Raw genomic sequence first — 12168 nt, 5'->3', positions numbered from 1 at the left:
CCCGCCTGCAGTGGAGGCCCTGCCCAGGCCTCCCTAGAGACAGCAGTGCTGCAGACTCGCCCACGTCCCCTGTAGGCGCGATCCTGCAGTGACAAGCGAGGGCCTCTGTCAGTGTAGCCACTCATCGCCCTGCTCTGCCTCACAAAGGACTGCGGCAGGCTCTGCACCCCCTCTAGTCCCACCCTCTCCAGGGAGCATGACTGAGATGGGTACCATACCCCAGCAGAGGTGGCCGAGGAGCAGCGGGAGGGCACATGGGGAGCTGGCTGGTGTCAGAGCCCCTTGCCAAGACCTTGCTTCCTTTGCTTAGCTCTGGGGTGCTGAACAGGAGGTGGGTTGGAGTAATTTCTAAATCTCAGTGACTAAGACCTATCTCAGAAGTTAGCACATTTGCCTTCTGTTGTAGTCAAGAAATACATTTAATACAGGACACCGTTCATAGGACTCTTTTATGATATTTACCCAAAAAGTCAAATACAGAGGAGTGCAAGAGATTAATCGCACACTAGAGGCCCAGAGAATCCAGCCAAAGACCTGGATCCCACAGCAATGTCCCACACAGGTCCAGCTAAAGCCCTAGAGTAGAAGGCAATGTGACACACGAGTCCAGCCAGTGGCCTAGAGCCCAGGCAATGTCTCATGCTTGTCCATATTGAGGATCTGCACCTGGAAGGCCCAAAGGCCAGTAGTGGAAGCCCGAAAACCTACACTGGTGTGGTGAAGGATTTGTGCCACCAGGCTGAGGGACCCATACAGGAAGTGATGCTCAAGGTGAAGATCAGAGGTCCCCTGATAAGAACAGCAGCCGTTCCCAGCAACAGCTCCTCTGATGCCGAGAACAGCCAAGTTTGCATCAGGAAAACCATCCGAAGCAAGCTTCTCCTAGAAAATAAGCAGGCCATGATCTTCCCCTCCAGTTCTCTTTTTATGGCTATTGGCTACAATCCTCCAGTGGATCTTCCACACCCAGACCACACTGATTCAGCTCAGCTGGGTGTTATAAGGTGACCATTAGTTAATCCAGCACACCTTCCAAAAACCCTGTCCCAATTTTTACTCTAAATCTTATATTTTTCATTTTGAAGGCACCTAAACTGCCAGCATGAGCACATAATTTTCTAAAGATGTTGCTTGGGGCAGGGAAACACATGCAGGCAGGTGCATCCACCTGCAGGGAGGAGGACAGGGTCTCCTAAACAGCTATCGCCCCAGCAAGTGCACATCCTAAACAAACTCCTTATTTCTGCCAAATGTTTTTCTACTGCAACATTGGCGGGGGGGGGGGGGGGGGTGGTTACCGGAGATCGAACTCAGGATCTTATGCTTGCGAGGCAGGCAGCAGAACCACTGAGCTAAATCCCCGGCCCTCTACTGCAACATTTTAATTGGGGCTTTCAAGGAGAGGAATATAACTTTACCTGTATTGTGTGTGTTAAGGTGAATTTCCAAACAAGGTCCAATTTTAATTATGAAGCCCTAAATTAGGTGCACAAAGCTCTCCAGCTGCCCAGCCATAGGCCAGCACCATGCGGTGTTCTGCAGGGATAACTTACACCTTGTTCCCTGCACCTCGTCAGGGCATGCCTCATCGTGGGTATCCAAACAGCCTCCAAGTTGATGGTGTCCAAGTGTTTTAAAGGGATCAGGGATTTTATATAGCATTAAAACGCTCTCATTTCTCACCATTGAAAAATCTTGAGCCTCAGAGCATCCCGGGTCCCTCGTCACGCTCCTGTCCTCATCCCCAGAAGTGGAGGGCGGAAGTCTGAGCAGGCCACCATCTGCCCCAGCCAGATTCCCACCCTCCTGCCCTCTGGGTGGGTCATAGGGCCCCTGCTGGAGCGTGTAGAGCTTCCTTGTGATGTGGGGACAGTGAGGCAGATGCCCTGTCCTTTGCAGGGTAGCCAGGCAGTACCTGGCATGACTACTCTCCTCAGTGGCTTCAGTCCACTAGTCTCTCAAAGCTTTGTCCTCATGTTCTTTGTATTTTGTCCCTGTGTCATCAGGCTTTGAATATCACGTTGTAATTGAGGTCTTCCAGCCCAGAGTCCCCGCTGGAGCCAGCAGCATGTGCGGGGCAAAGCAGCTTCTGGAAAGGCTCCTGGTCATCTACTTCTTCCCAATGCTGGGCCACTGGGCAGGGATGGACAGAGGGTGGCCCTCGAGCAGGCCAATAACTGCATAAGCCCCCAGGCATGGCCCAGGCAGGTCCAGGCACCCAGCTGAGGCGTGCAGTCATGGAGAGCTTGTCCCTGGGCCCTGGGTGCCCAAGCCCTCCATGGACCTCCCAGAGGGTAACTATTTTAATAGGCAGGCTCTAAGCCTGGGGGCAGAGGACATCCACATGGTACCAGGGCAGCACTGCCCTGAGCCCCACCTCCTTGACTGATCCTGCATAGCCAGGGCCACCAGCCCGCCACACACATGGGGCCCTCAGGGCTCCTGGTCTCTGCTTCTGTTGATGCTGCTGTTAGAACCTCAGTGCGGGCCTCTGAAAAGCATCCTACCTGTGAGTCCAGGCTCAGGGTATGGTGCGTGGGCTGGGTCCCTGCGTGTGGGTGAGTGCCCTCGCCTGCCATGCCACCCTTGTCCTCCTCAGCTGGGGTCCTTCCTCTTCAGTCTTCCAATTGTGCAGCTGACCCTTGTGACAGTCACCTTGTCTCTGCAGATGGACCATGACCCGAGGAACCCTGCATACATCACCACCCAAGGACCCCTGCCCGCCACGGTGGCTGATTTCTGGCAGGTGAGTCTTCTCTAATTACTACTTTTTCTAAAAATAAAATCTTAATAAATTGGCCATGAATTAGGCCTTGAATTCCATTAACCCAGTTCAAACTTGTTTACAGGTGTTCATCAAATATTATAGGATTCCAGAACTTATATGTCCATTAATATTTTCATTGTTGATCTTTCGGTCTTCAGACTTGAGTATGATAAACTCTCATAATTTCATTTTATTCAGTATAAGGAAATGAAGTTCATGCATGTTTACACTGTTACACTTTTATTCAAATGTGCCTCTTACCTGTTGCTTCAGTCTTAGGAAGGTAAAGATGATGCTAAAGTACAGTTCCCCTCTGAGGAGTCTCGTGTGTCTGGAAGGCCAGGCAGCCTCCTCGTGCAGCACATCCTGGATCCCAGACCCAGGCGTCAACATTGAGGGTGAAGGTTAGCATTCCCTAAATAGGAGCAGAACTCTGGATTTCCCCTCGCCAACCTCTGAGAAAGCTAAACAGGAGCAGGTTTGGGAGTGGCACTGTGGTTCTCAGCAGCATGTGTGCTCCCCCAGCAGCAGATGTGACCTCTGCCACTGTACGGCCATGCTGTGTCCCAGGGTAGCACAGGAGGAGGCAAAACCAGCTCATGTGTTGGCCCCGGTGGGTGCAGTGGGTGGAGGCCGCATTGCCGACAGCCATACAAGGCTCATACTGTAGCTAGGCTGTTTCAGCCCTAGATGTGGCACCATCTTCTCATGGAGAAATTCATGACAGTAAGTTAGACCGTAAAGGCCAGTCCGTTCAATCATGTTCCCTTTCCCAACTCTGCCGTCCACCCTCTCTTGCCCCTCCTAGAGGGAGGGGACATTGCTCTCTCTGCCAGAGGTCAGTCAGACAGAGCTTTCTGGGAGTTAGGGAGGACTGGGATTTCCCAAGTGAGACCCAACAGATCCCAGGCTCACCTAGCTGCAGGGAGGAAGCTGGGACTTGCACCATGTTGATGTCACCACCTGCTCTTAGTGTGCCTGCATCTTCATGCCCTGTAAGTCTCATTGTTGAGCCCGTAGCCCTGGGCCCCTCCATCTCAGATGCTGCGCTTCCCTCTGTGTGAGCTCATTCAGTCGAGGAGGACGCTGCACCCCTGTCTCATATGTTGCCCTCCACCTGAACCCCTCATCCAAATGAGCCCCTCTTTCTGCCTGAGTACTGTCGGCACCTGCTGAGGCTGGAGGTAGCTCACTCCAGCCTTGTCCACAGCTCACAGTGTCTTTTAGAGAGTTGTTGAGGAGCACATTCTTGGAATACAAAGGAAACATCTCCAAGTGAAATTACTAGAGAAAATGTTGACCTGAGGTGAAGTACCAGATCAGTGAGATGCCTCGGTCAGGATGCAGCAGACAGTTCCTGGAAACACAGTGTCCAAGACAGAGGAGTTGATGGCTGGATACTCAACCCTGCTGGGATGTCCTTGTGCCCTTAGCAGCAAAGTCCTCCAGGAGGTCTGATCGCAGAAGCTGGCCTCACCTCTCCTGAACTCCTGTGACTGGATATCGTGCTCACATCTGGATGCCTCAGGGATGCTCCTTAAGCAGGAGCAGAGAGCAGCTGCACAGCTGGCCCCGAGCACGGTGGAGAGAGCGGCTGTGTCCTGTGTCTGCAGATGTCGGCATTGTCCAGCATGTCCTCCTGCACTGAGTGATGGCTTGTCCCAGACAGGTACCCTTAAACACCCAGACACAAGACACACACTCAGCAAGGCTGAACCCTTCCAAATCCACAGAAATGGTGGAGTACTTTGGGGAAGAAAACTCAGACGGAAATATGAAGCTGTTGGTGGCAGACAGCAAAGCTAACCTTCTTCCCACTATCTGGATTCATGGCCTTTCACCACCTTGACTGCAAACCTCGAGACACATTACAGCAATGGGCAGCACGTCTTGCTCAGCCCTCCAGCTTTGGGGTGTTGATCTGAGCACCCTGCTAGAGCTGCAAGTGTGTGTGCTTTGTCAGCAGTGAGCAAATTTGCCTTAGGGCCACTGTGACTGTGACAGTGACACACAGCAGGTGGCTTAGGATGACAGGGTTTGTGCTCGCTCAGCCCAGGAGGCCAGAAGGCCTGATTGAGGTGGGGAGGGCTGGCCCCACTGGACGCTGGAGGGAAAACCTGCCCTGTTCAAGATGCCACAGTCACATTTCCTAGATTGTGGCTGCATCTCTCTGGTCTCTGCCCCAACTATTACAGAGCCTCCTTCCCACTGTGTCTGCTTCTGTGTCCAGATTTCCCCCTTTCAAAGACACCAGCCATTAGCCATGGAGTCCATCTTAACTGCCGTGCCCTCATCTTCCCTGGTGACATCAGCGAAGACAGTTTTCCTACATAGAGGCATAGCCCCAAGTTGTTACTAGACATGAGTGGGGGTATTATGGTCCTCCCCAGTACAGTGGCAACATTGCCAGATATAGGTGGATGTACCAGGAACCCTCTTCTGTCCAGGATAAGGACCACATCACCAGATTCTGGCAGAATGTTGTAGGGCCACCAGCCTCACCAGCGCAGTGGCCATGAAGCCAGGCTCTGACTGGATGTAGACAGGGACGCCGCTCCTCCTAGTACCATGTTGTAAGTAGCAGACTTCTACTGAGCAGCCCACTGGTGCCACCACAGTGTTATAACAAATCCTGTGGTCATTGTGGTGTCCAGAGAGTGGGCAGGGAGAGGGCTGGGGAGGAAGGAAGAGCCTGGTGTCCCAAGTCTTCAGAAGGACAGCGCGGCCATGACGAGGACAGGGAGAGCTGGAAAAGGCCACACGTGCCTCCCAGGCTTTGCATCTGGCCCTCCAGGCCCCTCCATCCCTGGCAGTCCCAAGGCCACATGCCCTCCCGCCCCACAGCTCCGAGTTTGGGCACTGAGATCCCTGTGCCAGTCCCTGACCTTCTGGGCACATCCAGAGCAAAGCTTGGACATCCAGTAGAGGAGGGGCCGTCCTGTCCCCGCACAGACTGCTTCTTCTCTAGTGATGGGGCTCTTTCCTTACAAACACAGCACGGATCTTAAGACTTATTTCCAAACATCGGATTTATATTTTGAAATTTCAAAACTAAGTATACAGTTGTCCCCACACAGGAGAGGATTGGCTGCAGAGCCGCCCTACACACAGGCCCCAGACCAGGCTGCTCTGGTCCTGACAGAAGGCAACGATCTGGTCACGAGGCCCGCACTTGTCCTCTTGGTCATCAGAGCCGCTCTAGTCACTGACAACACCGAGTCCAGCGCAGGGCGTGTGATGCTGCTGCGCTGCGTCATCCCGAGACTGACAGGAAGGAGGACGCTTGTGCATGTCCTGGGACAATGGTTTTCTTCACATATTTTCAATCCACATGAATTGACTCCAGGGCCATGGAGCCCATGAGTCTGGAGGCCTCGCTGGGACACAGGAGAGAAACCACGACTGTCCCATCCACAAGAAGGCTGAGCACCCCACGTGGGCGCCCACCCCAGGCAGAAGGCTCCGAGGTCAGCTTTCCCAGAGGGGAGCAAACGGACTTAGAAATCATCTGCATTTTAAAGGAAAAAATACCTAGTCTGGGGCAGTGGGGTCATCTTGTCACATGAGTACTTTTTTAAGAGTGTGACACTGTCCTGGGCTGCACCACTTAAAGCCCCCTTCCAGACCTCAGTCCTGTGCTCCAGTCGGCTCAGTCCTCTGGAAGGTGCTGCTCTGTTCCGTAACCATGGCTTCAAACCCACTGCAACTTGTGATGGTCAGTACCCAGGCCGACCAGAGTGCTGGGCGACAGCCAGAGAGGGGAGTTGGGGCCCACAAGAACAGAGTGGTCTTCGGTGGGGGTTCCCATTGGCAGAGCAGACACAGATGTGTACGTGTGTGTGTGTGTGCATCCACATGTTACTGGAGACTAAGCCCAGGGCCTTCATACTGTGCTACATACCCAGCTTTCTTTTATTTTGAAACAAGGTCTCACTAAGTCACTAAGTTGTCTAGACTGGGCTTGAACCTGAGATCCTCCTGCCTCAGCTTCCCAGAGTGCTAAGATTATAGTCATGTGCCACCACCTCCAGCTTATAGGAAATTTCAGTCAGGAGGATTTGTGTGGTCTTGTGAGGGTGTGCTGCCTGTTCAGGACTTCTGACTAACTCCCAGGTGGCCTGACAGCAGCCTTCAGTACAAGCAGCATCACAGCCCAGCTGGAGCAGCCCAGCTTCTTGGGGAGACTGAATGTCAGGAAAGAGAGGGAAGGGAACAAGAAGCCCACTGTCCCTGTCCTGTGGCTCGGCACATGTGTTGGGACCGTGACCTTTTTCTAGAAGATGTGTTTCAGTCTGAAGGGCTGCTCAAGTGCAGGGCAGACACAGCTGGACAGGATCAAAAACAATCAGAGTCATGGGAGTAGGAAGGCCCAGCTTCGGCGGGCCAGGCCTGGGTGTCCTCGAGGACAGAGCTGCAACTTGGGGAGATGAGAGCATCCCAGAGATGGCAGTGGTGATGGCCGTTGCTGAGTCGTGCACTCAGAATGGTCAGTTGTGTGTTACACGTATTACATCCCTGCAGGTCTCTAAACAGACCTGCAGCCAACAGCCTGATCCCACCAGGGGAGGCTGAGCCCGGGTCTGGTAACTGAGAGGACTCGGGGGTCGGAGGGCAAGCCCTTTGTAGGGTGCAATTATCCTGAGCTCGTCCCCAAGGTGCAGTGCAGGTGAGGATCCCATTCTTCAGGTGCTCAAGGTCATTTTAGGATCATAAAGGGTGAAGGTCTCTCTAGGTGCAGAGGTGCCACAGACCGAGAGCCCCCACACCCGCCAGGTGCCGTGCAGGCACAGGGCTGCTCTAATGGAGGACAGTGGGGTGAGGACAACCTCAGGCGCATCCAGCCGATCCCCATCACTGACCCATGGCCTCTGCCCACACCTTGTCATCACCCTCGTCCTGTCCTGAGCCGTCTGTGTGACTGGGGACCTTGGCAGGTCCCCACCCTGTACACATGCAGGGTGAGCCATAGAACCATGTGCTCCCGCCTATGGTCCCCACATCACATCCTGGGTGCCTGGAGACACAGCAGCATGGTCAGCCTGTCCAGGGCCTCACGCATACTCTCAGAGGCGGGGTGCAGAGCCAGGCACGGGCACACACACCTGCCACCTGGGAGCCCCTTGTAGGAGACAGAAGAGTTGCCACTGCCCCACTGACTGTGCAGGGGGCTGAGTCCAGAGGGATCCTCACGTCCACCCTGCCCATGCTGTGTGACCAAGGGCTGACCTTTAGGACAGTCAGGACGCCGTTCTCCCCAGGCTGGCGCTGGGGCATGAATCCCACAGGGAGGCTCAAAGAACCCACACAGTCCCCAGCTAACATTCACTCCGATGGCTGCGAGTGACATTTCACCAGGACAAAGGCCACCATCAGTCTCCACCTTCCACTGTTTAAAGTACCCCATGAAAGCTGCCCTTCTCCATCCTAGGGTTCATAGTCTTGGTCTAAGCAGAGTTTGCAGTGTTCAGTGTTCCTTGGTCTTAATTCCTGTTGTGGTATAGAAAAGCCAGGCTGAGCACCAGGACATCCAGCAAGGCCATGACTTTCCTCCCACGTGCAGACCACCCAGGGGGGCATGAAGTGGAAACACAGGGTGGCCTGGCACAGGACAAGGTGACAGGTGCCCCCAGCCGATGACACCTCCAAGAGCCCCATGGGGCCTCCAGAGAGACCACCTGCCTCTGCAGACGGAGGCCCCTGCCCCACCAGTCACAAATATGTTCTGAGCCCACAGTGCTCTGTGTAGCATGCCAGAGCTGGGACAGCAGGCTCGGCGTCCCAAGTTGGCCAGACAGACCCATGTCCAGCATCCAGCAAGAGGCCAGGGTGCTGGCATGCCTCAAGCCCAGTTTGCTGTCAGGTATTCATCCCTGTCTCCTCAGGGCTATAAGTGACAGGAGAGACTCCAAGTCTCCTGGCATGGCATGGGGGTGCACCAGGGCCCTCCAGCACAGGCTGGGTGGCTGGAAACACACTCACTGGATTAAAGGAAATGCTGATTTGTGTGTGCCTTAACCACAAGCCCTCCATTTTCCAGGACTTCTTACTTCAAGTATGCAGTTTTGATGGATTCTCTGTACATAAATTCACAAACCTTTAGAAGTGAAAGATATGTCATATGGCTCTTCAGGGTCTGGGGTTTGAAAACACGACCTAGGGAGCTGGGCCCATGATCACGCTGGGGGCCACCATGGTGGGAAATGACCCAGGGCGCATTTGAGTTAGGCTCAGATGTAAGAAGAGACTATCCTGAGGCGCTTTTTCAAGTGATTTTTGTGGATCACAGCTGGCCACTCTGCTTCTAGGTGAGGCATTAGTCTCCTTACCATCAGCTTCCCCCTGCGCCCTCCTCTTCCTCCTCCTTCCTCTTCACCACCAGGTCAGACGTGTTTACCTCAGGTCCTGACTTGGGAGAGAAGCACGGGGCCCTCACGGTGCCGCTGCTCTCTAAGGAGATCCGGTGCCTGTTTAACTGGAACCACGGGCACGGGCTAAGACTCCAGACTCCATGTGGCTCATGTCCTTGGGCCAGGTGGGGACAGCTGGTGACAGGGTTGCCCAGCATGACCGTGCAGGCTGGACAGAGGGAAGCAGGTGTAGGCTGCACTGCCATGGGTGCCCAGTGACATGGGGAACACCCGCTACCGCCACTCCTCCACGGGCTCTGGGGAGCCCCTTAGAAGACTCTTTCTCATTCCCCCCAGGCAGATGGGTACCTCACGAGTCACATGTGGGAGACAGAACAGTACTCTTACCACTCTCTGTGGTGACTCTGTCAGTGACCTGCAGCACCCTGGAAGCTTGTCTGAGTGTCTGGAGCTGGCCTCCCAGGGACAGGAGCCGGGCTGGGTTCCCCGGCAAAGGTGTCAGAGACCCAGTTTTCTCCCGATATTTTAGACAATGCCATCACGGCACCAGGGAGCTCACAGGGGGTGACATACAAGGCCCGGCTGGCAGCTGATGTCAGGGTTTGACCAGCAGCTTCCATTCACCTCTGCTCCCCCTGGAAACAGTTTACACAGCAGAGGGCCGCAGTCAGGGTTACAGCAAAGCGACTTCCCCTGCAGGAAGAGTGTCTTCCTATCCCAGAGGTTTCCACATGCGTGAAAACAACATGCTTGCTTTTAGAAAACACTTTTCTGTACATTTAAGCAAGTCCTGGGAGGACTGTCACTCAGGCCTCCGCTAGCATGGTCTTTGAGTTCCCTCTTTTTAAATAAATATTCAAGTCAACTAAATAATTCACTCTGCTCAATGCCTTGGAGGATAGAAATGGTAACCAGACAGGATCTCGTCTGTGAGGAGTTGGGATCTGGCCCAAGAAAGATGTGAGAACCCTAGGTGAGGCTAAGGCAAGCTAGGAGGGATGCATCGCAAGAGATCTGGGCAGAGGGAGTCTCCTGCCCAGAGGGCCCAGGATGCTGTCCAGAGAACATGGGTCAAGGTTCCTTTTTCAGGTCTGCTGAGTCTTCAGAAGGGCGGTCTTGTTAAATTGTGTACATCTGAGGTGTGCTGTATGGTGTTGTGAGCACCATCTAGCAGTTGAGGGCACCCTCTTCTTACACCAAAGCCCATTCGGCAAACATGTGGGACACAGTGTATCAGTAGAGCCACAGGGCACAGGTCTGCAGGACAGAAGTCTGCCTTCAATGGGCCTCCGTGCCTTCCTCCCCCGCCTCCAGCTGTGCCACCTTTCCCCTGCTCTATGCATGAGTGGGAGGCAATTGCACCTGGCACAATGCCCTGCAGGTTCACCAGGTGATGAAGGTCAGAGGCTTCCTCCTGCTCAGGGCTGAGTAGTGCTCCATCGAGTGTAGACACCATGTTCTCCATGCTGCGGTGACTCGGAGTGCAGACATCTGTTTGACACATGGATTTTGGTTCCTTGGATCCACACCCAGCACTGGGATCACCAGGTCCTGTGCTATTCTTCATTCCTTTTCCGTTACAGCTCTGCCAGTTCACATCCCCCTCCATGTGTAAGGCACTTTCTCCACATCCTCACCAGCACTGCTTACCTCTCACCTTACTGGACTGGCCACTGGACTGGAGGGAGGAGATGTCTCTCTGTGATCTCGGTTTGTGCTCCCCCGATACCAGGTCGGTGGTACTGAGCACATTTGCATACCCTGTTGGTATTTGTCTTCTTTGGAAAAATGTCTGTCAGGTCCTTTACCCAGTTTTTAGTTGGGTTATGTTTTGTGTGCTAGTTAGTTAAATACTTAAGGCTCAAAAAGGTCTTTGAATGAAGAGAACCAATACTTCTTTTTGCCCGTTTTCATTTGGACATAGAACTCAGATGGAATTAGTTTTTCAACATCTGCAGTGATTTCCTGAATGGGCAGTGTGTCCAGGAGCTGGTCATGTGTCACGGCCGCTGTGACAGCGCCACCAGCTAGTTGGCTCAGGACAGCTAAAGTGTATCCCTCCCCGTTCTGGAGTCGGAAGTCCTGACTGAGGTGTCAGCAGGGCTGTGTGCCCTCCAGAGCCTCTGGGGGAGGATCCTGCCACTCCAGAACCCCTTGGCTTTGGCAACAATGCTCTGTCCTGCTCGTCTTCATGGGGTTGTCTGTTCCTATGTGTTCCGGCCCACCCCCGTGCTGCCCCTTCCTGTAAGGACACCCCTGTGGTGGGTCTCCAAGGATGACCTCAAAGACCCTGTTTCAGATGAGGCCACATTCACAGGTGCAGGGGTTTCAGCTTCAGCATGGTTGTTGGGGAGGACACAGTCCAACAGGCAACGAAGACTACATACACCCTCTGAATCAGCAGTCAGTGAATGCCACAGTCGGGTCGAAACAGCCCAAGCCTGCGTCTCCTGTCCTGTGGATATCAGCTGAGTGAGCCCTTGACCCCAGCTTTCCCATTGCTTGGTGCTGGCTGCAGCTGTCACCTCGTGCTCCCAGTCCACGACGTCTCCGAGTACGTCAGATGGGTGGTCCACAGGGACCGGCAGCTCCCAGGCTGAGCTGTGGTTCTTGCACCAGCGAGAAGCACTGAGCTGATATTTCTACTCCACAACTCACAGTGAAGACAGTGGTGGGACACAGGGAGCAGGGCTCGGGGTGGTCACATTTGGGGAACCCTGTGCCTTCAAGATGGCTTCCAAGGAAGGTGCCAGTGTGTTGTGAGCACCAGGTGCCTCCAGTTCTCTAAAGCAGAAGCAGGAGCTCACACTGGGGCCCCAGTGCTCATGGATCATCTTCAACCCACACCAGCAGCTTTGCTCCGATCCCAGAAGAACAGTCACTGTAACTCTGCCAACAGAGGCATCATGGACACTGTGGACACCAGGGCCATGCCATACCCTGCCTGTGCCAAAGTGCTGGTCTTCCTGGGTCTCTGGCCGCCCAAAATGTGGTGCTCTGTACTACCTGACCAGACAGAAGTGCTAGGAGTTG

General features: G+C 54.1%; 1 protein-coding gene across 1 annotated transcript in view; it reads left to right on the top strand.

Moving 5' to 3' along the window:
* Ptprn2 (protein tyrosine phosphatase receptor type N2) overlaps positions 1–12168 on the top strand; it is a 611205-nt gene that overhangs the window by 572531 nt on the left and 26506 nt on the right. Inside the window, exon 17 of the mRNA XM_004860321.4 lies at positions 2669–2746. Coding sequence (XP_004860378.3) covers positions 2669–2746 — 78 coding nt within the window. The remainder of the gene's footprint in view (positions 1–2668; positions 2747–12168) is intronic.

Source organism: Heterocephalus glaber, unplaced genomic scaffold (assembly GCF_053883595.1).
Source record: "Heterocephalus glaber isolate CG9 unplaced genomic scaffold, H.glaber_assembly_v1.0 deba00000818, whole genome shotgun sequence".
Taxonomy (NCBI): domain Eukaryota; kingdom Metazoa; phylum Chordata; class Mammalia; order Rodentia; family Bathyergidae; genus Heterocephalus; species Heterocephalus glaber.
This window is presented reverse-complemented; position numbering and strand designations above follow the sequence as displayed.